General features: G+C 43.6%; 1 protein-coding gene across 1 annotated transcript in view; it reads right to left on the bottom strand.

Moving 5' to 3' along the window:
• Window positions 1-24,709, bottom strand: part of SLC41A2 (solute carrier family 41 member 2) — a 157,303-nt gene that overhangs the window by 75,545 nt on the left and 57,049 nt on the right. Inside the window, exons 2-3 of the mRNA XM_073575130.1 lie at window positions 10,943-11,511; window positions 5,375-5,482 (exon numbers count right to left, since the gene is read on the bottom strand). Coding sequence (XP_073431231.1) covers window positions 5,375-5,482; window positions 10,943-11,461 — 627 coding nt within the window. The 5' untranslated portion in view covers window positions 11,462-11,511. The remainder of the gene's footprint in view (window positions 1-5,374; window positions 5,483-10,942; window positions 11,512-24,709) is intronic.

Below are 24,709 nucleotides of genomic sequence, written 5' to 3'. Positions count from 1 at the left end.
GAGTCGGAGGTTTGGCTTAGCGACTCCACAGCCCTGGTGGTGCGATTTCATACACTGTCATACATCTACCTTTCATATACAGGATATATGTATATATTTCAGCAGTTTCCAACAACAATCCCAAAATAACTTGCTGTTCTCAGGCATGATCACACAGTTTATGGAGCAGATCAGCTCCAAAATCCTCCTCTAAAACTGCTTGAAAACACTTAAACTTTTCATATTAATTTAGATAGGAAATCTAAATGTTTTGCTAAAGAGGTTTGCTTCTTTGAATCAGATCCTGACTGAATCAGTTCCAAACTAGGCAGTATCCAAAAGGTGGCAACAAAAGACAAACGCTTCAGGTAAAAACTCTTCAAAAGCTTTTAGGGTGCGCACACAGCAAGGCTTTTTTGATGACTTTTTGAAGAATTATGTTTTTGTGGAAAATTTGGAGAGTTTATACTGAGTTTCTGCTCAAAAACTCTTCAAAAAAGCTTAGATTGTACATACCCTTAGATAAGGAAAAACTAATCAAAAAGAGAGGAGTTTCTGAAGCAGTTTCTGCTTGAAAAATTTGTCAGATTCGACAGCTCTAAAAACTGTGTGAACATAGTGTAAGAAAGCTAGCTAACAGTAGACAACAGAAGTGGGACCTCTCATTTTTGTTCTAAGGCAGTCCCGAGAGAGTAACCAAATAAATGTGGGCCAGAACTTAGCACTGGGTCACTCTGGCCCTTCGGAGTAGGTCCTTTGAATAAGAGGCAAGGACAAAGCTGTGTTTGAAGTGGGAAAATTTCTAGTCAAACATCTTACAATTCTACACAGATTCACTGAAAACCAATTGGATGATAATAGAGGATTAAGAATAAAATGACCTCAGTAAATAGGTACAAAAAGTGAATAAAAAAAAAAAAAAAAAGCGTAGTCCTTAAAGAAGCACTCACATGAATATTTTTCTTCATTAAATGTGCGTATATGCATGTAGTGTAGAAGGAGTGTATACTCGCCTACCGCCGCCGTCTCCGTGTTCCAGTGCCGTTCTGCGTCACTTCTCCGTGATGTCACCGATTTGCAGACACTCTGGGTCACACAGCGTTATGAATGACCCGGAAGCGTGTTTTACAATGTAAGTCTTTATGGAGCGTCAGAACGAGGCTCCATAGGCTTACAATGTAAAAAAGACTTCTGGCTCACACATAGTGTGTAGAGTGAGACGACAAGTCTGAATTGCGGTGACGTCACTGAGAAGTGGAGCAGAACAGCACTGGATCCTGGAGAAGGCAGCAGTAGGTATGTTAAAAAGGTTGTCCATTACAAGGACAACACCTTCTCAATCCCTAGGTCTCCCCCTTATATAACAACACTTATACTTCCCTCCGGTGCCTGCGCCGTTACAGCGGCACTATCTCCCCCAGCGAGGGCGTGATGTCACACAAACCCTGTGGTCAATTGGCATTGGCTTCACTCTAGTCTTTGGACGTATCACATACATCAAGAGGGAGACAGACCACAGCAGAACTCCCTTTCTCTGGATGTAAGTGTATTGTTCGAAGGCGGGAAGAGTGAAGCAGATCCTGATTGGCTGCAGGGTTCGCATGACGTCACACTGTTACGCGTTCGCTGGGAGAGACCGTGCCGACACCGCTAGAGTGGCGCTGGCATCAGAGAGGAGTATAAGTGTTGCTATTTTTAAAGAGGGAAACATGAGGATTGAGAAGGGGTTGTGCAAGTAGTGGAAAACCTCTTTTATACACTAGAACTACACCCATTTGATGAAGAAAAATATTCATAGAGTGTTTCTTTAGTGTTTACTGAATCACTTCCCCAAGAAATTTTCCACCAAACCCCATCAGCAAGAGAACGGCAACCCTGAAGAGTGCGATACATAAAATCTGATCTTCCATTCTGTACCATAACTGCACTCCTGGGTAATTACTGGATGTCCTTACACCAGTTTTGCAGGAAGCTTATTGATTATGTAACGCTGAGCCCTATGTATAACAGTGTATGCTTTCGTCTCCCAAACATAAGTCATTACCTCGAGCCTCCACATCCCAAAGTAAAGCTCTGTCACTAAGATAGGGTGCAGACACATTATAGGAGAGAAATGAGCTGGCCTGAAAGCAATTAATTTTAGCATTGATTTTCTGGGTGACATGTTTTCTGCTACATAAAAAAGCTGCACAAATAACATTTTGTCGGGATTAGGACAGACATGAATAACACTGTATTAGCACTGAGCAATTTCTGATTAAATTGCCTTCCTTTGGATTTCCATCCACTATGCCTGCCTTTGTCAGTGTGACCTTGTGGAAATCAGTTTTCTGGGATGGCTGGAATGACATTTTATGTCTGCTCAGACTTAAAATAAAAGGATTTCCAGATGTATACTGCTCTCGTATGCCACTGTATAGGCATATACAGTAGCTGCATATGTTGTCAAAGACATCTATGATTAAGAAGTACGTTACGCTATATAGTCTTAAATTATACTGGGTGCCTATGTAAAGGAAGTACATTGCGCTGTATGGGCATTTATTATACGGGGTGCCTATGTAAAGTACATTGTGCTGTATAGGCTTTTAGTATACTGGGTGCCTATGTAAAGGAAGTACATTGTGCTGTATAGGCTTTTATTATACTGGGTGCCTATGTAAAGGAAGTACATTGCGCTGTATGGGCATTTATTATACTGGGTGCCTATGTAAAGGAAGTACATTGCGCTGCACAGGCTTTTATTATACTGGGTGCCTATGTAAAGGAAGTACATTGCACTGTATAGGCTTTTATTATACGGGGTGCCTATGTAAAGGAAGTACATTGCACTGTATAGGCTTTTATTATACTGGGTGCCTATGTAAAGGAAGTACATTGTGCTGTATAGGCTTTTATTATACTGGGTGCCTATGTAAAGGAAGTACATTGCGCTGTATAGGCTTTTATTATACTGGGTGCCTATGTAAAGGAAGTACATTGCGCTGCACAGGCTTTTATTATACTGGGTGCCTATGTAAAGGAAGTACATTGCACTGTATAGGCTTTTATTATACGGGGTGCCTATGTAAAGGAAGTACATTGCACTGTATAGGCTTTTATTATACGGGGTGCCTATGTAAAGGAAGTACATTGCGCTGCACAGGCTTTTATTATACTGGGTGCCTATGTAAAGGAAGTACATTGTGCTGTATAGGCTTTTATTATACTGGGTGCCTATGTAAAGTACATTGTGCTGTATAGGCTTTTATTATACGGGGTGCCTATGTAAAGGAAGTACATTGTGCTGTATAGGCTTTTATTATACGGGGTGCCTATGTAAAGGAAGTACATTGTGCTGTATAGGCTTTTATTATACTGGGTGCCTATGCATAAAAAGTAAATTGCTCTATACAGTAAATATAATAATACTGTCATATATTGCCCCAATAAGGCAATTTGGTTCAACAAGAAAGCTCTTAGTATGTTCTAAATCACAATATGAACAGATACTAAAACTTCACTCATTTTTCTGAATTTTGCAAACTTGTGCGTCCTCACAGCGTGCACAGTGAGGATTTTCCTGTGTCGGCCATGTGACCACAAGTATGCTATTTGCATACTTCCAGCCAAATTCCGACTAGACATGTCCAGCCTCCCTCAATACACATAACGAGCGAGGCCATACACATCTAGTCGGCTTTAGAGATGAGCAAGTTTGATTGGGTCCCTGCTTATTCGGCAAGCTATAGCGCTTACTGAATGAGCTGCAGAGGAAACCCAGATACATGGAGCGCTCCAGCTGATCGGTACCGCAGCTGCATGTGTTGCGGCTGTGTGATAGTCACAACATATTGTGAGGTAGTGCTGTCATTTAAGTAGGGGATCACTCGCTTGGCAGCCACAAAATCAGAGCCTGCACAGGTTTTCCATAAACCAGTATAGTCCATGCGGTTTATTAAACATCATAAACCATGACCAGCAATATATAAACTGCATAGCCTCCATGACAGAGCTTCACTCTGTTAGCAATGTCTAATACGCAGGCTTTTCAGCCTCACAGTTATATCTCACCCCGACAGGGTTCTCTCATGGCTGCTTCTCCATGCTGCAGACATTCATTCCCTCCAGGGAACTCTCAGGCACTTGCAGCCATTACTCACAGCGTCCACATGTGAGGTCAGGCAGGAAGCCCCATCTCAGCGGGACCTCCCACACTGGACCATCCGGGTCCAAGCATTCACCACCTGTGACCTATCCTGGCCACATTATATGGTTCATAGCCACGCCCACCGGGTCACGTGACTGACCTCATCACAGGTCCTTCAAGCATTTACACACTCTTCCCAACAGTGCTTTAAACACACCCCCTGGGTGGGTTTGCAGGTAATCAGGCCCGCCCATCTCTCTAGTTACCTGGAGACTTCTCCCTTACACATTGAAACAACACCTCAGTAATATAATTGCTGAACAACACATAAGTCTCCATCCCAAAGCCACCCACTTTGGGATACATAACGGCCATTCCGTATTCTGCCATTCATCCTTTCTCCTGGGACATCCACACAGCGCCCCCTAGCGGACTCAGTGGTTACTACACCACAATATGCATGGAGAGCCTGTGTGTTGGGCTCTCCATCCATGTGATGTGACTGTCACACAGCTGCGACACATGCAGCTGCGGCGCCGATCAGCTGATCAGCCGGCGCGCACCACGTATCTGGGTTCCCTCTGCAGCTTATTCGGTAAGCGCTATAGCTTGCTGAATAAGCCCTGACCCGATCAAATTTGCTCATCTCTAGTCAACATGTGACAGCATGTATACAAATCACTTCTGGTCACGCGCCCGCAGCTCCTGGCACCAGAAAATCCTGACAGCGAGCGCAATGTGCAGATTCACAAGTCTGCAGCCTCTTTATGTAACTTGTACACGAAAGCCGGACAACTCCTTTAAGAGGACTATGAGTGTAGGTATTTCAACACAACAGACTGCATCTGAGAAGTTAGAAGATTACAACTACCCATAGGCACTGTAGGCCTGAGATTGCTCCTATTTTATCCCTACTACTACCCTGAGTATGCAGTTTTGTTTTTTTTTCTAAAATACACAATACAGCTCCAGAGATATGGGCCATTTTATTTATAGATAATTTTATGGTTATTAAAAAGGGGACATAGCTCATGGGGATTACATGGGGTGTGTCTTTAGGCTGTTCTTCCCCCATAAACATTTGCACTAAATAAAAAGGCCCATATTTCTGGAACAGTATAGGGAGATGTAAAAAAAAAAAAAAAAATCTGAATACTCAGCAGAGCAACGGGAGTAAAATAACAGCAAAGACTGGCCACTTTTGACCTGGTCACGGGTCCTCTTTAACATCATAGCTTTAATAGGTTGGAAACCAAAGGCACTTACTGCAGTCGAGAGTCTGGAGGCTAATGTCATTTCTAGGTTTCCTTTAAGGCCCAGCAATGCGGGAACCAAGATGAACACTTCAGTAAGATTTTTAAACACCTCCCAATGCTATTGGAAGAAACAAAATAGGAAGAAGAGGTTACCATCTAATTTTTCATAACAAATAAGATTTTTAAGAAAATAATAAAACACACAAGTATTGAATGTAAAGCACATCAATGATATAAGGAAGTTATCCAATAAGCATTTTTTCTTACTTTCATCAATCATTACTTTAAAGAAAATCACAGATATTCTCATGACAATCCCTAAGCAGACATCTTATAGCTAACACTGAAGAAGCAGTGCTGCAGCTTACAACATGGAGGGGAAGAGAGAGCAAAGGCAGACATGAGACCGGCTGCCTTCCCCCTGCACTGGGCTAGTTTTTTGATAGGTCTCTCCCATGTGTGCACATAGTGAGACAACTGTAAATCACCTCCAGTGGGGCAGGATCTTTAAACTAGGTTTTCTTTGAAACACCAGAACATTTCAGAGAAAAACACACTGCAGTCAGCTCTGATGTATGCTACCTGTAGTTTGGGCAGCATGAATTGACTATAGAGATGTTCTCCAGGCGCAACCTGTTTCTGGGAAAATAATATTAGTCCCTTATATTCTAGGACTGGACAACCCCTTTAACTTTTCACCATTGATCTTTACATATACTAACATTGGAAATAATTACGACAAACAAACAAACAACATTGGCCCAGTTTAAGCAATCCTTAAAGGGAACCTGTCAGTAGGATCAACCCACATAAACCGCCTATATGGGCATGCAGGCCATAGGAAGTAGAATAAACTAATACCTTGATATCTGTGATCCGATGTTTTATTCCAGAGAAATGTGTGTTTTAATACGTAAATGAGCTGTTAAAGGGAACCTGTAATGTGAAAAAACACTATTAACCTGCAGATATGGAGCTAATATGCAGGTTAATAGCATTCTCATCCTTCCTGGCACTGGAACTTTTAGCTCTGCTGCTGGGAGGAAATTACCTTTATTTTCCCCCGGCAGTCTTTGGCGTTCAGTCACCGGGGTTCACTCACCGCTCTGTGTATAGAGATCAGCGGTGGTAACGCACTGACTGACAGCCGACTAATGCTGACCTGACGTCTGTCAGTATTATTATTATTATTATTATTATTAATATTTATTTATATAGCGCCATTGATTCCATGGTGCTGTATGTGAGAAGGGGTTACATACAAATTACAGATATCACTTACAGTAAACAAACTAACAATCACAGACTGATATAGAGGGGAGAGAGGACCCTGCCCTTTCAGGCTTACATTCTACAGGATGGTGGGGAAGGAGACAGTAGGTTGGGGGGTTGCAACAGCTCCAGTGATGGTGAGGCGGTGGCTCCAGTAGTGGTGAGGGGGCAGCGGGGATCATTGCAGGCTGTAAGCTTTCCTGAAGAGATGGGTTTTCAGGTTCCATCTGAAGGATCCGAGTGTGGTTGATAGCCAGTCGTGTTGGGGCAAAGAATTCCAGAGGATGGGGGCTATTCGGGAGAAGTCTTGGAGGCGGTTGGGTGAGGAGCGAATAAGTGTGGAGGAGAGAAGGAGGTCTAGGTTGGACCGGAGATTACTTGAGGGAAGGTATCGAGAGATTAATTCAGAGATATATGGAGGAGACAGGTTATAGATGGCCTTGTAGGTCAGTATTAATAATTTGAATTGGATACGCTGAGGGAGTGGAAGCCAGTGAAGAGATTTGCAGAGGGGAGAAGTGGAGGAGTAGCGAGGAGAGAGATGAATTAGTCGGGCAGCAGAGTTAAGGATGGACTGGAGAGACGCGAGGGTGTTAGCAGGGAGGCCACAGAAAAGGATGTTGCAGTAGTCGAGACGGGAGATGATGAGGGCATGCACAAGCATTTTAGTAGATTGAGGGTTGATGAAGGGACGGATTCTGGAAATATTTTTGAGCTGGAGGTGGCGGGAAGTGGAGAGAGCTTGGATGTGTGGTTTGAAGGACAGGGCAGAGTCAAGGGTTACTCCAAGGCAGCGGACCTCCGATACGGGGGAAAGCGTGATGTCGTCAATTGTTATAGATAGGTCAGGTAAGGAAGATCTGTGAAATGGGGAAAAGATGATCAGTTCAGATTTGTCCACATTCAGTTTGAGGAAGCGGGAGGAGAAGAAGGAGGATATGGCTGATAGACACTCCGGGATTTTGGAGAGCAGAGAGGTGAAGTCTGGGCCAGAGACGTAGATCTGGATATCAATCGGCATAAAGGTGGTACTGGAATCCATGGGACTTTATGAGTTGCCCCAGGCCAAGAGTATAGATTGAGAAGAGTAGGGGTCCTAGAACAGAGCCTTGGAGGACTCCAACAGAGAGAGGGTGGGATGAGGAGGTAGTGTGAGAGTGGGAGACGCTGAATGTGTGGTGGAGAGGTATGAGGAGATCCAGGATAGGGCAAGGTCTTTGTTGCCAAAGGTAGAGAGGATCTGTATTAGGAAGCAGTGCTCAACTGTGTCGAAGGCAGAGGACAGGTCTAGAAGAAGGAGTATAGAGTATTGTCCGTTCGCTTTGGCTGTAAGTAGGTCGTTAGTAATTTTGGTCAGGGCTGTCTCAGTGGAGTGATGGGGGCGGAAACCAGATTGTAGATTGTCAAAGAGCAGGTTAGATGAGAGATGGGAGGAAAGTTCAGCATGGACGTGCTGCTCCAGTAGTTTGGAAGCGAATGGGAGCAGCGATATTGGGCGATAGCTGGACATAGCGGTTGGGTCGAGGGTTGGCTTTTTGAGGATAGGCGTGATTGTAGCATGTTTGAAAGCAGAAGGGAAGGTACTGGAAGTTAGTGATAGGTTGAAGAGGTGGGTTAGAGATGGGATAAGAGTGGTGGCGAGGTTGGGGAGGAGGTGGGATGGGATGGGGTCAAATGCACAAGTGGTGAGGTGTGATTTGGAGAGAAGATGAGCAAGCTCCCCTTCAGTGATGTTGGATAAGGAGGTTATGGGGTTTGGGCATTGGTCTGGTATACAAAGGGGTTGTGGTGGTTGAATAATAAAGACTTGCCGTGTTTGGTCTATCTTGTTTTTGAAGTGCATGGCGAAGTCCTCAGCAGAGATTAGGAAAGTTGGAGGGGAGGGTGGTGGGCGGAGGAGGGAGTTAAAAGTATTGAACAACTGTTTAGGGTTGTGGGATAGGCAAGATACAAGGGATGTAAAGTAGACCTGTTTAGCTGAGGTGAGAGCTGGTTTGAATGCAAGTGTTGCTTGTTTGAGTGCAGTGAAGTCGTCCTGGGAATGTGTTTTCTTCTAGCGCCGTTCTGCAGTTCTGGATGCTTGCCGAAGCTTTTTAGTGGTGTTATTGTGCCAGGGTTGTCTATTGATTCGTCACACTCTGTTATGCATGGCAGGGGCGACCGAGTCGATGGCTGATGCAAGAGTGGCATTGTAGAAGCTAGTGGCAGTGTCTGTGTCATGGAGTGAGGATATGGAGAACAGTGGTAGAATAGAGTCAGAGAGTGCGCGAGTGTCTAGATGTGCGAGGTTTCTGCGGGGGTGTGCGTGTTGCTGGGCATGGGTGACCAGTGAGGAGGACAGGGATGAGAAAGTGAGTAGATAGTGGGCAGAGAGAGGGAGAGGGGAGGTTGTGAAGTTAGATAGGGAGCAGAGACGGGTGAAGACCAGGTCTAATGTGTGTACGTCTGTGTGGGTGGCTGAGGAGGACCACTGAGTAAGTCCAAAGGATGAAGTAAGGGACAGGAGTTTGAAAGCTGCTGACTGGTGGGTGTCAATGGGGATGTTGAAGTCACCCATGATGATGGTGGGAATGTCAGCAGAGAGAAAGTGAAGGAGCCAGGTGGAGAATTGGTCAATAAAGGCAGTGGTGGGTCCTGGAGGTCGGTATATGACAGCTAGTTGGAGGTTGGAGGGAGAGTAGATGCGGACAGAGTGGACTTCAAAGGAGGGGAGGACAAGGAAGGGAAGAGGTGGGATTGGTTGAAGGTGCAGTTGTAAGAAAGGAGAAGGCCTACTCCTCCACCATGTCTGTTGCCAGGGCGAGGAGTGTGGGTGAAGTGGAGGCCGCCATAGCATAGCGCAGCAGTGGAGGCAGTGTCATAGGGTGTCAGCAATGTTTCAGTGAGACCAAGGAAGGAAAAATTGCGAGAGGTAAAGAGGTCGTGGATCACATGGAGTTTATTGCAGACGGAGCGGGCATTCCAGAGTGATCCAGAGAGAGAGAGAGAGCAGGGTGGTGGGCGTCAAAGGCACGGATTTGAGGTTGAAAAGATTTTGGGTATTTTTTTTGGATTGGGAGTGATAAACGGGGGTAATAATTGGGAGGTATGAGCTGTGGGGATCCATGATTGGGAGATATGTTGCCAGCAGTGAGGAGAAGCAGAGAGAGGCAGAGCAGGCGGGAGGAGAAGAGTGGGCAATTTGTTTTGTGTGTTGTTAGGAGAGATCTGAAGTTGAGGAGCAGGTCAGCGGAGGAGGTCAGGTGGAGGGCAAGAGGGAAGGAGAGATTATTACTTGATTAGAGGGTGCTGGGGTCTGTGGATAGCGAAGGAGAGTCAGGAGTAATGGAGGCAAAACCATTAGCCCATGTTTCAGCATGGTAAGAGTAAGTGTGGAGCTGACAGAAAGAAATTTGGTGTATTTAAACAGAGTTTTGGCATACCTTCTGGTCACTTCTGGCTCATTTCTGGCATATTTCAATTATTATCCTTATAATGGCATCCTTGCAATGGCAGACCAGGGTCTAGGCAGACCAATCAGTCAGGGGCGTATTTACAGCCGCCTCCCTCTATACACAAGCAGTGACTGAACTCGAGCCGGCGCCGATCCTGTGACTGAATGCCGAATGCTGCCGGGAAGTGTAAAATTAATTTCCTCCCGGCAGAGGGGCAGGTTGAGAATTCTATTAACCTGCAGGTTATCTCCATTTGCAGGTTAATAGCGTTTCTTGTCATGTGACACGTTCCATTTAAGATCTAGGGGTTGGACAAAGATGTCCCTGAGAACCTGCCTCCAGGGCTTATTTTAAATGTAAGGGGGCATTACCAGAGTGAGTCATGTAGATAAGGAAAGCAGGCGGTCAGTTATTACATGTCTCACACTGGTAATGCCCCCTTTCATGTTACATGATCTCTGAAGGTGGAGTCTCGGGGAGATCCGTGTCTGGCTCATATATCTCAACAGTTCATTTACATATTATCTTGGGAATAAGACATCGGATCTGAGTAGTAGTAGTCATTTTCTATTGAACTCATACCTCATTCTGTGCTTCCAAATGCTGACCAGTAGGGGTCTTAGGACCTGGTCTACAAAGTTAGGTAGCACCTAGCTGGAATACCCTTTGACAAAAACATCAAACATTACCAACTGGAAGAATAATTGAATATAAATGAAAAAATACTATAGAAATCTCATATTCTATTGATTCTTGGCATATTCTAGTCAATTCAGTAAAATGTAGTAAACATCTGTAAAGAGGAACATTCCAGTTTAGGCTCTGGTAAATTTTTCAAAGTTTCAAAAATTAAAAAACATTTATATACAGACCTGTACAATGTCTAGAACCATTCCAGCTGACACCGTTCCGAACCCTGCTAGCAGGAATGGCACAAGTATTTGGAGGGCCATGGTAAAGCTGGATTCTTTTGGCAGTTTTTTGCTCCCCTCAAGAAGGGCGTCTGTGTCCCCATCTCCAGGATTCCTACCATCCTGCAACATTGTATCTGATTCCGAGGCATCCCTCCCTTCACAGTAATCATAAGAGTCATAGTCATAGCTTGTACTGCAAATATTCGAGCAGTGTGGGGCATTTCCAAGATAGCTCGGCTCAGAGAAGTGGTGATACTCAAGATGCTGGTCAGCTCGGAGGTTAAAACCATGTCCTGATGGTGACAAGCAATTGATTTTCTTCAGTCTGTCTTCCTGGCCTTTGTGGCACATTAGCGGAACCATGCTCAGGAGAAGAGATAAGAACTTATCAGACTGAATTGGTTTCAAGTTAACATTCCAGTCTACTGGATCCGTATTTGTGAATATGGAATAAGGACGCCCATGGCTGTTACTCATCCTGCTGCACGTGTTCTTTCAGGAGCAAAAAAATCCTCTTGGACTCGTTCCTAGAAAATCACAAGAAGATAATTTTACGTGTGCAAATTTACACAATAAGTCCATATACCGACATTCTGCAGAGGCGTCATCAGTGGAACATGTGCCGTAACCTGGGGCAGCTAATCAAATATTGGTTTTTACCATTTGACAAGATGAACTAAGGAGAGAAATAAATGGGGTTTTGTTCGACAATCATTTCCAGCGTACTGCAGCCAAGGTGCCTATAGATGTGAGGCTATGTTCACACTGGGCACTTTGCTGCGTTTTTATGCTAATTTTCAGCTTCGTTTTACACTACCAGCATAGCCTATGAGATTTCAGAAATCTCATGAACATCATACACTGCTTTTTCTCTCATCAGTATTTTGTGCTTTCCTTTGTTTTTTTACATAGAGCATGTCACTTTTTTCAGCGTTTTTTCAATGTTTTTCACCCATTAACTTGGGTGGTAGAAAAACGCACCAAAAACGCAGGTGTAATTTTTTGCAGCGTTTTTGCTGCAGAAAAGTTAAGGACAATAGGATGTGATCTCAGTCTGCTACTGCTACATCTAAGTTCTCACGCTCGTGGTGTCGTCAGAAAGGTCATGGGAATTCACAGCCAATGAACTCACTTCAAATAACTGATGTCATTGCGAGCACTGTGGCAAAATTTCTAACGGCGCTAGAGTGGATGTCAGACGGGTTATAGGAAAGGCTGGCGTTGGGGGCAGGCATACCAGGCAGCTGCTCCTCTAGGGGCCCCCAGCCAGTGGTGTGCCGCTAATAGCGGCACACCACACATCCACTATGGGGACCGTAAGATGGGTCTGGCGCCGCCCCCCCCCACCACATGCAACTTATCATGGATGCCAATACAGTTGAAAGCAGTGGTGGAGGAGAGAGCGTCACATGACACTCCCTTTCCCATCACTCCTCCTCTGCAACCGACTCAGCGTGTGCCAGCAGTGGAGCTGATGACACGCTCTGCTGAAGCCAGAGCAGAAGGGGAATGAGGAAGAGAAGTTAAATAGCATATGTGTGTGTATATGCATTATAGTGTGTGTGGGGGCTGCATTTTACTATGAGTGGGTAGGCACTGCATTATACTGTGTGTGGGGGGACTGCACTATACTGTGTGTGGGGGGCTGCATTATATGTTTGTGGGGGGGGCTGTATTATACTGTGATAGTGGGAGTCCAGCATTATACGGTGTGGGTGAGGGCTGCCTTATACTGTGTTTATGGGGCACTGCATTATACTGTGTGTGGGGGGACTGCATTATAATATATTTGTGGGGGGGCTGTATTATATTGTGATAGTGGGAGTCCAGCATTATACGGTGTGTGTGTGAGGGCCGCATTATACGGTGTGTGTGGGGGCTGCATTATACTGTGTGTACGGGGGGCTGCATTATACTGTGTGTGTGTTGGGGGGCCTGCATTATAATGTGCATGTGTGGGAGCCTGCATTACAATATGCATGTGTGTGTGGGGGCTGAATTATACTGTGTGAGTGTGTGGGGGATGCACTATACTGTGTGTTTGTAGAGGGGCTGAATTATACTGTGTGTGGGGGGGGCTGAATTATACTGTGTGTGGGGGTTCAATTATACTCTGATTGGATCTATGATTCTACTCTGAGGTGGCTGTATTATACTGTGTGTGGGACTGAATTATACTCTAATTGGGTTGCATTATACTCTGAGGGGGCTGCATTATGCTAAATGAGGGGACTACATTATACTGTGTGGTGCTGCAGTATGCTTTGAGGGGAGCTGCTTATGCTCTATCAAAGACAATGGTCAGTGCATTATACTATATGTACTATATGGGACCTGCATTATACTGTATGGAGGATTATCTGCACCCATCATTCTTCATCAGCCGGAGTAAAGAGACCGGGAAACAAGCATCGAACAACTTCAATATTGATGGTGCAATATGTGAGCGTTTGGGGCCCTGTTTTAGACCCGTCGTGAGACAAATGGATTATCATCTTTTCAGTGGACAAGTGAGGAATATTGTTGATTATTTTAATTCTCTTGCAGGAGACAATGGTGTATCTGGAATGGGCGATGCAATATGATTTAATTAAGATTTATTAAAGGAGTCTGTCATTCGTTCAATTTAAGGACTTTATTCTGGATATATGTTTTTATACAATAGGACTATAGGGTTAGTAATAGGGGCTTATTATTGAGGCCTCTCCATTACTAATCTGGGGGCTTGATGTCACCTGACAATAAAAAGGTGACATCAACCTCCCCAACTATCACCTCACTTGCCACCTCTACAGGGGAAGTGGGAAGAGCATGGCGAAGTGCCAGAATTGTCACATCTTATAGATGCACCTTTTCTGGGGCAGCTGAGATCTGATGTTTTTAGCCTGGGGGGGTCAGTATCCATGGCCCCTTCCTAGGCTATTAATATCAGGTCACAACTGCTTGCCTATCCTTTGCTGGTTATTAATTATAGGGGGACCCTGCGACATTTTTTGGGGGCGGTCCCCCATTTTAATAGCCAGTAAAGGCCAAGTATACAGCTGTGAGCTGACATTAACAATAAGAGAAGCTCCAGAGCTATTACCCCCTTCTCAGGCTATAAACATCGGCCCCCAGCCATTGACCTTCCCTCTGCTGGTTAAGAAAAGTTCAGAGGAGCCCACGTCATTTTTTAGAAAAATAATCTTTTAACCCCTTCACTACCAAGGGTGGTTTGCACGTTAACTACCGGGCCAATTTTTACAATTCTGACCACTGTACCTTTATGAGGTCATAACTCTGGAACGCTTCTATGGATCCCGGTGATTCTGACATTGTTTTCTCGTGACATATTGTACTTCATGTTAGTGGTAAAATTGCATTCAAATAACTTGCGTTTATTTGTGAAAAAAACGGAAATTTGGCGAAAATTTTGAAAATTTCGCAATTTTCCAACTTTGAATTTTTATGCCCTTAAATCACAGCGATACGGCACACAAAAAACTTAATACATAACATTTCCCACATGTTTACTTTACATCAGCACAGTTTTGGAACCAAAATTTTTTTTTGTTAGGAAGTTATAAGGGTTAAAAATTGACCAGCGATTTCTCATTTTTGCAACACCATTTTATTTTTAGGGACCACTTCACATTTGAAGCCACTTTGAGGGGTCTATATGATAGAAAATACCCAAAAGTGACACCATTCTAAAAACTGCACCCCTTAAGGTGCTTAAAACCACATTCAAGAAGTTAATTAACCCTTTAGGTGCGTCACAGGAATTTTTTGAATATTAAAAAAAAAATGAACATTTAACTTTTTTTCACAAAAAAAATACTTCAGGTTCAATTTTCTTTATTTTACCAAGGGTAACAGGAGAAATTGGACTGCAAGACTTATTGTGCAATTTGTCCTGAGTACGCTGATACCTGATATGTGGGGGGGAACCACTGTTTCGGCGCATGGCAGAGCTCAGAATGGAAGGAGCGCCGTTTGACTTTTTCAATGCAAAATTGGCTGGAATTCAGATCGGACGCCATGTCACGTTTGGCGAGCCCCTGATGTACCTAAACAGTGGAAACCCCCCCAAGTGACCCCATTTTGGAAACTAGACCCCCCAAGGAACTTATCTAGATATGTGGTGAGAACTTTGAACCCACAAGGGCTTCACAGAAGTTTATAACGTACAGCGGTACAATTAAAAAATCATATTTTTTCCACAAAAATGATCTTTTCACCCCCAATTTTTATTTTTCCAAGGGTAACAGGACGCTAAAAGTTATTGTGCAATTTGTCCTGAGTACGCTGATACCCCATATGTGGGTGTAAATGACTATTTGGGCGCATAGCAGAGCTCGGAAGGGAAGCAGCGCCATTTGACGTTTTTGGCTAGAATTGAGATCGGACACCATGTCGCGATTGGAAAACCCCTGATGTACCAAAACAGTGGAAACCCCCCACAAATGACACCATTTTGGAATCTAGACCCCCCAAGGAACTTATCTAGATGTGTGGTGAGAACTTTGAACCCCCAAGGGCTTCACAGAAGTTTATAACGTACAGCAGTACAATTAAAAAATCATATTTTTTCCACAAAAATGATCTTTTCACCCTCAATTCTTATTTTTCCAAAAGTAACAGGACCCTAAAAGATATTGTGCAATTTATCCTGAGTACGCTGATACCCCACATGTGGGGGTAAACCACTATTTGGGCGTATGGCAGAGCTCGGAAGGGAAGCAGCGCCATTTGACGTTTTTGGCTGGAATTGAGATCGGACACCATGTCGCGTTAGGAAAGCCCCTGATGTACCAAAACAGTAGAAACCCCCCACATATGACACCATTTTGGAAACTAGACCCCCCAAGGAACTTATCTAGATGTGTGGTGAGCACTTTGAACCCCCCAGTGCTTCACTGAAGTTTATAACGTCCGGGCGTGAAAATAAAAAAATCGTATTTTTTCCACAAACATGATCTTTTAGTCCCCATTTTTTTATTTTCCCAAGGGTAACAGGAGAAATTGGACCCCAAAAGTTGTTGTCCAATTTGTCCTGAGTACGCTGTTACCTCATATGTGGGAGAAAACTACTGTATGGGCACACGTCGGGGCTCGGAAGGGAAGTAGTGACGTTTTGGAATGCAGACTTTGATGGAATGGTCTGCGGGTGTCATGTTGCGTTTGGAGAGCCCCTGATGTACCTAAATAGTGGAAACCCCCCACAAGTGACCCCATTTTGGAAACTAGACCCCCTAATGAACTTATCTAGATGTGTGGTGAGCACTTTGAACCCCCCAGTGCTTCACAGAAGTTTATAACGACCGGGCGTGAAAATAAAAATATCGTATTTTTTCAACAAACATCATCTTTTAGTCCCCATTTTTTTTATTTTCCCAAGGGTAACAGGAGAAATTGGACCCCAAAAGTTGTTGTCCAATTTGTCCTGAGTACGCTGATACCTCATATGTGGGAGAAAACTACTGTATGGGCACACGTCGGGGCTCGGAAGGGAAGTAGTGACGTTTTGGAATGCAGACTTTGATGGATTGGTATGCGGGTGTCATATGCGTTTGGAGAGCCCCTAATGTACCTAAACTATTGAAACTCCCCACAAGTGACCCCATTTTGGAAACTAGACCCCCCACCGAGCTTATCTAGATGTGTGGAGAGCACTTTGAACCCCCAAGTGCTTCACAGAAGTTTATAACGCCTGGGCGTGAAAATAAAAAAAACATTTTTTTCCGCAAAATTATATTTTTGCCCCCAATTTTTTATTTTCCTAAGGGTAACAGGAGAAATTGGACCCCAAAAGTTGTTTTGTAATTTGTCCTGAGTAGGCTGATACCCTACATGTGGGGGTAAAACACTGTTTGGGCACATGGCAGAGCTTGGAAGGGAAGGAGCACCATTTGACTTTTTCAACGCAGAATTGGCTGGAATTGAGATCAGACGCCATGTTGCCTTTGGAGAGCACCTGATGTGCCCAAACAGTGGAAACCCCCAATTATAACTCCAACCCGAACCTCAACACACCCCTAACCCTAATCTGAGCCCTAGCCCTAATCCTAGCCCTAACCCTAGCCCTAACCCTAGCCCTAACCCTAGCCCTAACCCTAACCCTAGCCCTAACCCTACCCTAACCCTAACCCTAGCGGGAAAATGGAAATAAATACATTTTCTTTTAGTTTTATTATTTTTCCCTAACTAAGGGGGTGATAACGGGGGGTTTGATTTACGATTTATGGCGGTTTTTATGTTTGGCGGCTGTCGCACGCTAAAAGACGCTTTTTATTGTAAAAATAGTTTTTGCATCACCACATATTGTGAGCTATAATTTTTCCGTATTTTGACCCACCGAGTCATGTGAGGTCTTATTTTTTGCGGGACGAGTTGACGTTTTTATTGGTACCATTTTCGGGCACGTGACATTTTTTGATCGCTTTTTATTCCGATTATTGGGACGCAGAATGAACAAAAACCAGCGTTTCATGAATTTCTTTTGGGGGGGTGCGTTTACACCGTTCCGCGTGCGGTAAAATTGATAAAGCAGTTTTATTCTTCGGGTCAGTACGATTACAGCGATGCCTCATTTATGTCGTTTTTTTATGTTTTGTCGGTTTTTTGCAATGAAAACTATTTTATATAAAAAATAATTATTTTTGTATCGCTTTATTCTGCGAGCTATAACTTTTTTATTTTTTTGTGGATGATGCTGTATGGTGGATCGTTTTTTGCGGGACAAGATGACGTTTTCAGCGGTACCATGCATATTTATATGCGTCTTTTTGATCGCACGTTATTGCACTTTTTGTTCGGTGGTATGATAATAAATCATTATTTTTTGCTTCGTTTTTTATTTTTATTTTTTAAGGGGTTCGCTAAAGGGGTTAACTAATGGGACAGTTTTATAGGGCAGGTCATTACGGACGCGGCGATACCAAATATGTGTACTTTTATTGTTTTTGTTTTTTTTATTTTGAAAAAATGGATTTATTGGGGAATATTTTTTTTTTTTTTACTGATTTATTTAGCGATTTTTTTAAAATTATTTTTAACACTTTTTTTTTTTTTTTTTTTACTTTATTACCTTGTCCCAGGTGGGACATCGCTGTCCTGTGACAGATCGCTGATCTGTCACATCACAGATCACTGTGACAGATCAGCGATCTGTCACAGGCACTGCTGCAGACTTCCTCATGCCTGCGCTTTGCAGGCACTGAGGAAGCCAGCTTCCTCAGGCCCCCGAAGGCCCCCGTCGCCATCTTGGATCCGGGGGCCTGTAGGGAAAGAGCCCCCCGCAGCAGCGCTGCACATTGCGCTGCCGTGGGGGGCTCAGGGAAGCACGGAGGGAGCCCCCTCCCTGCCGATGCTTCCCTTTAACCCCCGGTACACCGCGATCGCGTTTGATCGCGGTGTGCAAGGGGTTAACGTGTCGGGGGCGGTCCGTGACCGCCCCTGACACATTGTGCCGGGTGTCAGCTATGATAATTAGCTGACACTCGGCCGCGATAAGCGGCGCTCACCACGTGGGCGCCGCTGATCGCGATGACGTAATATTCCGTCCATGGTAATTAGGTCCATGGTCACATGGACGGAATATTACGTCAATTGTAGGTAAGGGGGTTAATAATTAAATACATGTACAGTTAACTGCACACACACTGTCACTGACAACTATTTATCTATTCTATGTGTATATACTGTATGTAATCTATTCTATCATGTCGGGTACTGCTGTGATTTTACTGTTGAATTGCCAGCTTTTCATCTATCCATCTATCTATCATCTATGCTACTTTTTTGCCACAGCTTCTTTCCTGCCAAGAAATCAAGCTTTGCTGCAGAAAAAGAATGCAGCAATAACACCCAGTGTGAATTTAGACTAATAGTCCAGACACAGTATTGCAGTATTTCCAATATATTCCATAGATCTGTCTCTCATTAACACTTTTCAGTGGGGTTTATATAAAAAACAATTCATATCAAATAGTCAATTGTTTTGATCATCATTCTTTCATTCTTATAACTGCTCTCTGCAGAAATCCACCACACCGGCACAAGGGTTGTGTCTTGTATTTCATCTCAGCTCCACTGAAATGAATGGGGATGAGGATTAATACAAAACCTATTAAGCCCCCGTTACACACTGTGATATCGCTAGCAATATCGCTGTAAAGTCACAGATTTTGTGACGTAGCAGCGATATTGCTAGCGATATCGCTGCATGTGATACTTACCTCCGACCGGCTCCCCCGCTGGTTATCGCTGATCGCGCGAGAAGCTCCTGGATCATTTCTCGTCGTCAGCTTCCTGCTGGGCTTCCTGTGGCACCGACGAGCGACGCGTGGAGCCGGGCAGGAGGACGCAGGATCGCCTCGTCTGACAGGTAACGACCCCCGTCCCCAGCGATGTCGCTGGTGAGATCTGCCTGTGTGGCAGCTCACTAGCGACCACCTAGCGATGTACCAGCGATCCTGACCGCATCATATCGCTAGTCGGGATCGCTGGTGCATCGCTAGGTGTAACGGTACCCTTAGAGCCGCAGCATTTTTTAAATCTGCAGTATGTCACTTCTTTCAGCTTTTTTGCAGCATTCTTTCACCCATAGAAAACAATGACAAAGTGCATCGCTGTATTTTTCACAGTTTTTGATGAATAAAACAGATTTTGTTAAAAATTGTAGACAAAATACACATGCAATGGGCAAAAAAACCCACAAAAACAAAAGCACAAATGGACCCAAAAAAATCTGCAAAAATGCAGCAAAAACAGTATTTTGAACATACTGTTTTACTGCCAAAAGAGCAGATTTTGGCAGCAGAATAACAAAAGCATCAAAAACGCAGTGTGTGAACAAAGCCAAAATATACAGTTATCATCTTTTTTATACAAACTCCTCATGCTTTAGAAAACCAGTAGTGAAAGACCAAATATGTACGCAAGTTGAAAAACAATTTAGGCAAATTTTATACAAAATTTTGGTAAATCTTTTTCTGCCTTGATTATGCTTTTTTGTGCATTCTCATTTTGTCAATATATTCTAAGATATATACAGGAATATGCTGCATGCAATGTAAGAAAAAACATCAAGGATGATTGATTACAACTAAAGTTTACAGTAAGACTTAAAACTACACTGGATTTGACAAATAAGATTAAGATGAACTCAAATAACAAAGGTAGCTTCCAATAAAGGCAAATAGATCTGAACAAGGCATAGCTTGCAGATGGGTAATATAAGAAAAAACAATTCTATTTATGCACTCTTTTTTACAATTGAGCAGATCTGACATATCTATGCATCACTGTCCGTGCAGAGACCAGCCGAGGATCTCGACCCCCAACTCAACGGCCTCCTATATGCCTAAAAGGTCAGGAGACCCGCAGACAGTACGTACATCATGGTTTGTACATGGACCGTGACACATACAAGCGTGAGGCCAACATACTGCTTTTGTTTTTATTTTCATTATTAAGAATTTTCGTGATTACAGCCAACTATGCTTGTTGTAAAGATGTACGAAAAATATAAAAACAGTAAGACGGGCGTAGACCAATAATTTCAGCTTTCAAAAACAAAGATCTATAAATAATTGGTGAACACCACGAGAAGAAAAAAAAAAGATACTTAAAAAAATGTAAAAATAGTAAGGGATTAAGGAGGAAAGGATATAAGGAGGTGTCAGGTGGTAATTGCAGAAGGTGTATGTCGCTCAGGTATGGTATAAATGTACAACTATATAAATAGGAATTACCATCAGAAAACCACAGGCGTAGTAAACAGAAACCTGAACACAAGAAGATCATCTCTAAAAGGCACCTACCTAGGTATAAATGCCCACACGTTCCAGAAGCATTGCCAAAAACTTTAAAGTACTTCAGTAGAGAATGTATATGCTACATGTACAGCAAGGAGGACAGTGAAACCTTGCACTCTATGCATCTATGCATCCACATAAGCAATTTCCCCATGACCTATAATAACAATCAGTCTATAAGGAACTGATGTCAATGACAGGAATCATTTTCCAAAGTCCAAGTTACATTACAACATAGTGCTGCGCCTCTCCCTGAATACTTCTGATGAACCAGAAAGAGGGACAGGCCCAACAAATGCCAACTGATGAAAACCAAAGCTCAGCTTTTGAGCCCTCACCATCCCTGAGGCATAATCGTACAGCAGTTCCTGCCAAGAACCACTTTTCTGTGTTGAACATCTAGACTGGGGCTGCATGGAAACTTTTGCCACAGTAAAAGAAATTGGTTACCTAATCTTCTTCTGTACAGAACTTTCTCGAGAGCAGTAAATTTTCCGGTAGAAACTAGTACATGGGCACATGCCCTGGTCGCCCTACAAAAAAAAACACTTTCTGCAGCTTTATCATGTTTCTAGCCCCTCTGATGATCAATCTCACACCTTGAGCCAGCCAGCTCAGAGCAGGACAGGGGCTTGCTTGCAATGCAGAATCATCCAGAAGCTACCAAAGAACATCCTAGACACCAGATTCCATAAGGAGTTATGAGGATACTAAACATCCTAGCCGTACATCATGTACATTTCTGAGATCTCCAAAACATGGCGAACGTCTCCCGGGGGCTTGTTCTGGCACCACAAAGAGGGGATTTACGTGGCATGGCTAATGGGAACCTGATCTGTTTAGTCTCAATGAGTAGCAAGAGCCCAGCTGGATGCGATGGCAGCAAAATCATCTCCCTATGATCGTCCATTAAAGAGTTAAGACTCATCCTAGGTTTTGGAGTTTTTGGTGGCTAGAGGCAAGGGGAGGGGATTTGGGTTCAGCCCAGAGGGCAGGAGGGGAGTGACCCAAGGGAGATAAAGGCTAATGTAACACCATGTAGTCCCTCTCTGTTATGCATGCGGTCCACTTTGGAAGGGGGGTCACATCGAGTAATGTGCGGTGAAGAACCTATTAGCCAGCTGGAAGCCCATGCCCCCTGTGGCTAAGCGCACATATGGTCGATCAACCCAGTAATTAACATGAACCATCTGCTTATATCTTTTGTCCTACAATATGTATAACCATCGTGTATATAGTGTATTGTCTAGTGTGCCCTTAAGGTGATAAAATATATAATTTAACCTTGGGCTGCTCCATTTTCTCGAACCACGAATCCATACATCCGTTTCTCGATTTAACTTTCCATGCTACCGAGGCTGGTTTCTGGCCCAATACAATCCCACATTGGGCTTATATCTAACAAGGAGCTGGTGGCAGTCCTCCTGGGCTGGCAGCACTCTGTTTCACTAGTGCTAGTGAAAGGGGCCTGTCAGGGTTGTGAGCGAGTGTGGTGACACGTCAGTGACTTTGTGGGCCACATCCTCTCACTCCCCGTTCCTCCCTGGGCCCATGTGGACAAGGGGCATCTGTGTAAAACGGTTCCAAGCAGATCTTACATGTCCCTAGGGGATGTGGAAAGTCACGTTGGTGAAAGTGGGGAGACCAAATTACGTGATCCGTCTGATGACGTCAGGTGAGGTGGCGAGGTGCGGGTTCATCACAATAACATATGCCAGGATTGGCCCAAGAAACATGGATTTTTGTGAGTACTCACCGTAAAATCCTTTTCTCCGAGACGCTCATTGGGGGACACAGAGACTGTGGGTGTGTGCTACTGCCGTCTGGAGGCTGACACTAAGTATACAAGAGACAACTTAGCTCCTCCTCCGCCGCATACACCCTCGCCCCGATAGCGGGAGGAAACCAGTTTAGTGCAAAAGCAGTAGGAGAACATAACAATAAATTAGCCTTAACGCAGAAAATCATATGTCTGAAAAAAGGACCACCCTACATTAAACAAGGAATTATACTAATCAAATAAACAAGAGCCAACTGGCTATCAGGGTAGAATCATAGAATCATAGAATCGTAGAGTTGGAAGGGACCTCCTGGGCCATCTGGTCCAACCCCCTGCTCAAAGCAGGATTCTCTAAATCATCCCAGTCAGATGTCTGTCCAGCCTCTGTTTGAAGACTTCCATTGAAGGAGAACTCACCACTTCTCGTGGCAGCCTGTTCCACTCATTGATCACTCTAACTGTCAAAAAGTTTTTTCTAATATCTAATCTGTGTCTCCTCCCATTCAGCTTCATCCCATTGCTCCTAGTCTTTCCTTGTGCAAATGAGAATAAAGTTGATCCTTCTACAATGTGACAGCCCTTTAGATATTTGTAGACAGCTATTAAGTCTCCTCTCAGTCTTCTCTTTTGCAAACTAAACATTCCCAAATCCTGCAACCTTTCCTCATAAGACAGGGCTTGCAGACCGGTCACCATTCTGGTCGCTCTTTTCTGAACTTGCTCCAGTTTGTTGATGTCTTTTTTAAAATGTGGTGCCCAAAACTGGACACAATATTCCAGATGAGGTCTGACCAAAGAGGAGTAGAGGGAAATAATGACTTCACGTGATCTAGACTGTATGCTTCTGTTAATACATCCTAGAATTGCATTTGCCTTTTTTGCTGCTGCATCACACTGTTGACTCATATTCAGTCTGTGATCTATTAGTATACCCAAGTCTTTTTCACATGTGCTGTCACTTAGCCCTATTCCTCCCATTCTGTATATGCTTTTTTCATTTTTATTGCCCAGATGTAGTACTTTGCATTTCTCCCTGTTAAAAACCATTCTGTTAGTTGCTGCCCACTTCTCCAGTTTATTTAAATCTTTTTGAATCCTCTCTCTCTCTTCTCTAGTATTAGCTATCCCTCCTAGCTTTGTGTCATCAGCAAATTTAATCAGTTTACCCTCAATTCCTTCATGTAAATCGTTGATAAAGATGTTGAACAATACAGGGCTCAGGACAGAGCCCTGTGGTACCCCACTTGAGACATTCTTCCAACTGGATGTGCAGCCAATTACGACCACTCTTTGGGTCCGATCACTAAGCCAGTTATGAATCCACCTAACAGTTGCCTTGTCCATTCCACACTTACTCAATTTTTCAATAAGGATTGTATGAGAGACTTTGTCAAATGCTTTGCTGAAGTCAAGATATACTATATCTACAGCATTTCCTTGATCCACCCAATCAGTGATACCGTCATAGAAGGAAATTAAGTTAGTCTGACATGACTTATTAGTTACAAAGCCATGCTGACTCTGTTTAATCACTTCATTCTTATCCAGGTATTGACATACATGTTGTTTAATAATTTGTTCAAAGATCTTTCCTGGTATAGAAGTCAGACTCACCGGCCTATAGTTGCCTGGGTGTAAAGGTATATCTTCCGCTTTTTGAAGATAGGAATAACATTTGCTCTTCTCCAGTCTTCTGGCACTTCTCCTGTTCTCCAAGAATTTTCAAAGATTATGGAGAGGGGTTCAAAAATTTCTTCTGCTATCTCCTTCTGTACTCTGGGGTGTAATTCATCTGGACCTGGAGACTTGAATTCATTTAGGTTAGCTAAGTGTTTCCTCACTATCTTTCTGTTTATAGATATCCTGGATTCTTCTATTCCCTTAATAGGACAGTGAATAACAGTTGATGTTACATTTCCTTTCTGAGAGAAAACAGATGCAAAATAGGAATTTAAAAGTTCAGCCTTCTCAACATCCTGTCTTACCATTTCATCATTTTCATCCTGTAAAAATCCTATAGCATCTGTGACTTTTCTTTTACTTTTGACATATCCCCAAAATCCTTTATTATTGCTTTTGACATCTCTTGCAAGCCTCAATTCATTTTCAGCTTTAGATAATCTGATTTGTGCCCTGCAGGTTCTG

This window comes from Dendrobates tinctorius, unplaced genomic scaffold (genome assembly GCF_039654945.1).
Source record: "Dendrobates tinctorius isolate UK_male_01 unplaced genomic scaffold, ASM3965494v1 ptg000043l, whole genome shotgun sequence".
Classification (NCBI taxonomy): Eukaryota; Metazoa; Chordata; class Amphibia; order Anura; family Dendrobatidae; genus Dendrobates; species Dendrobates tinctorius.
This window is presented reverse-complemented; position numbering and strand designations above follow the sequence as displayed.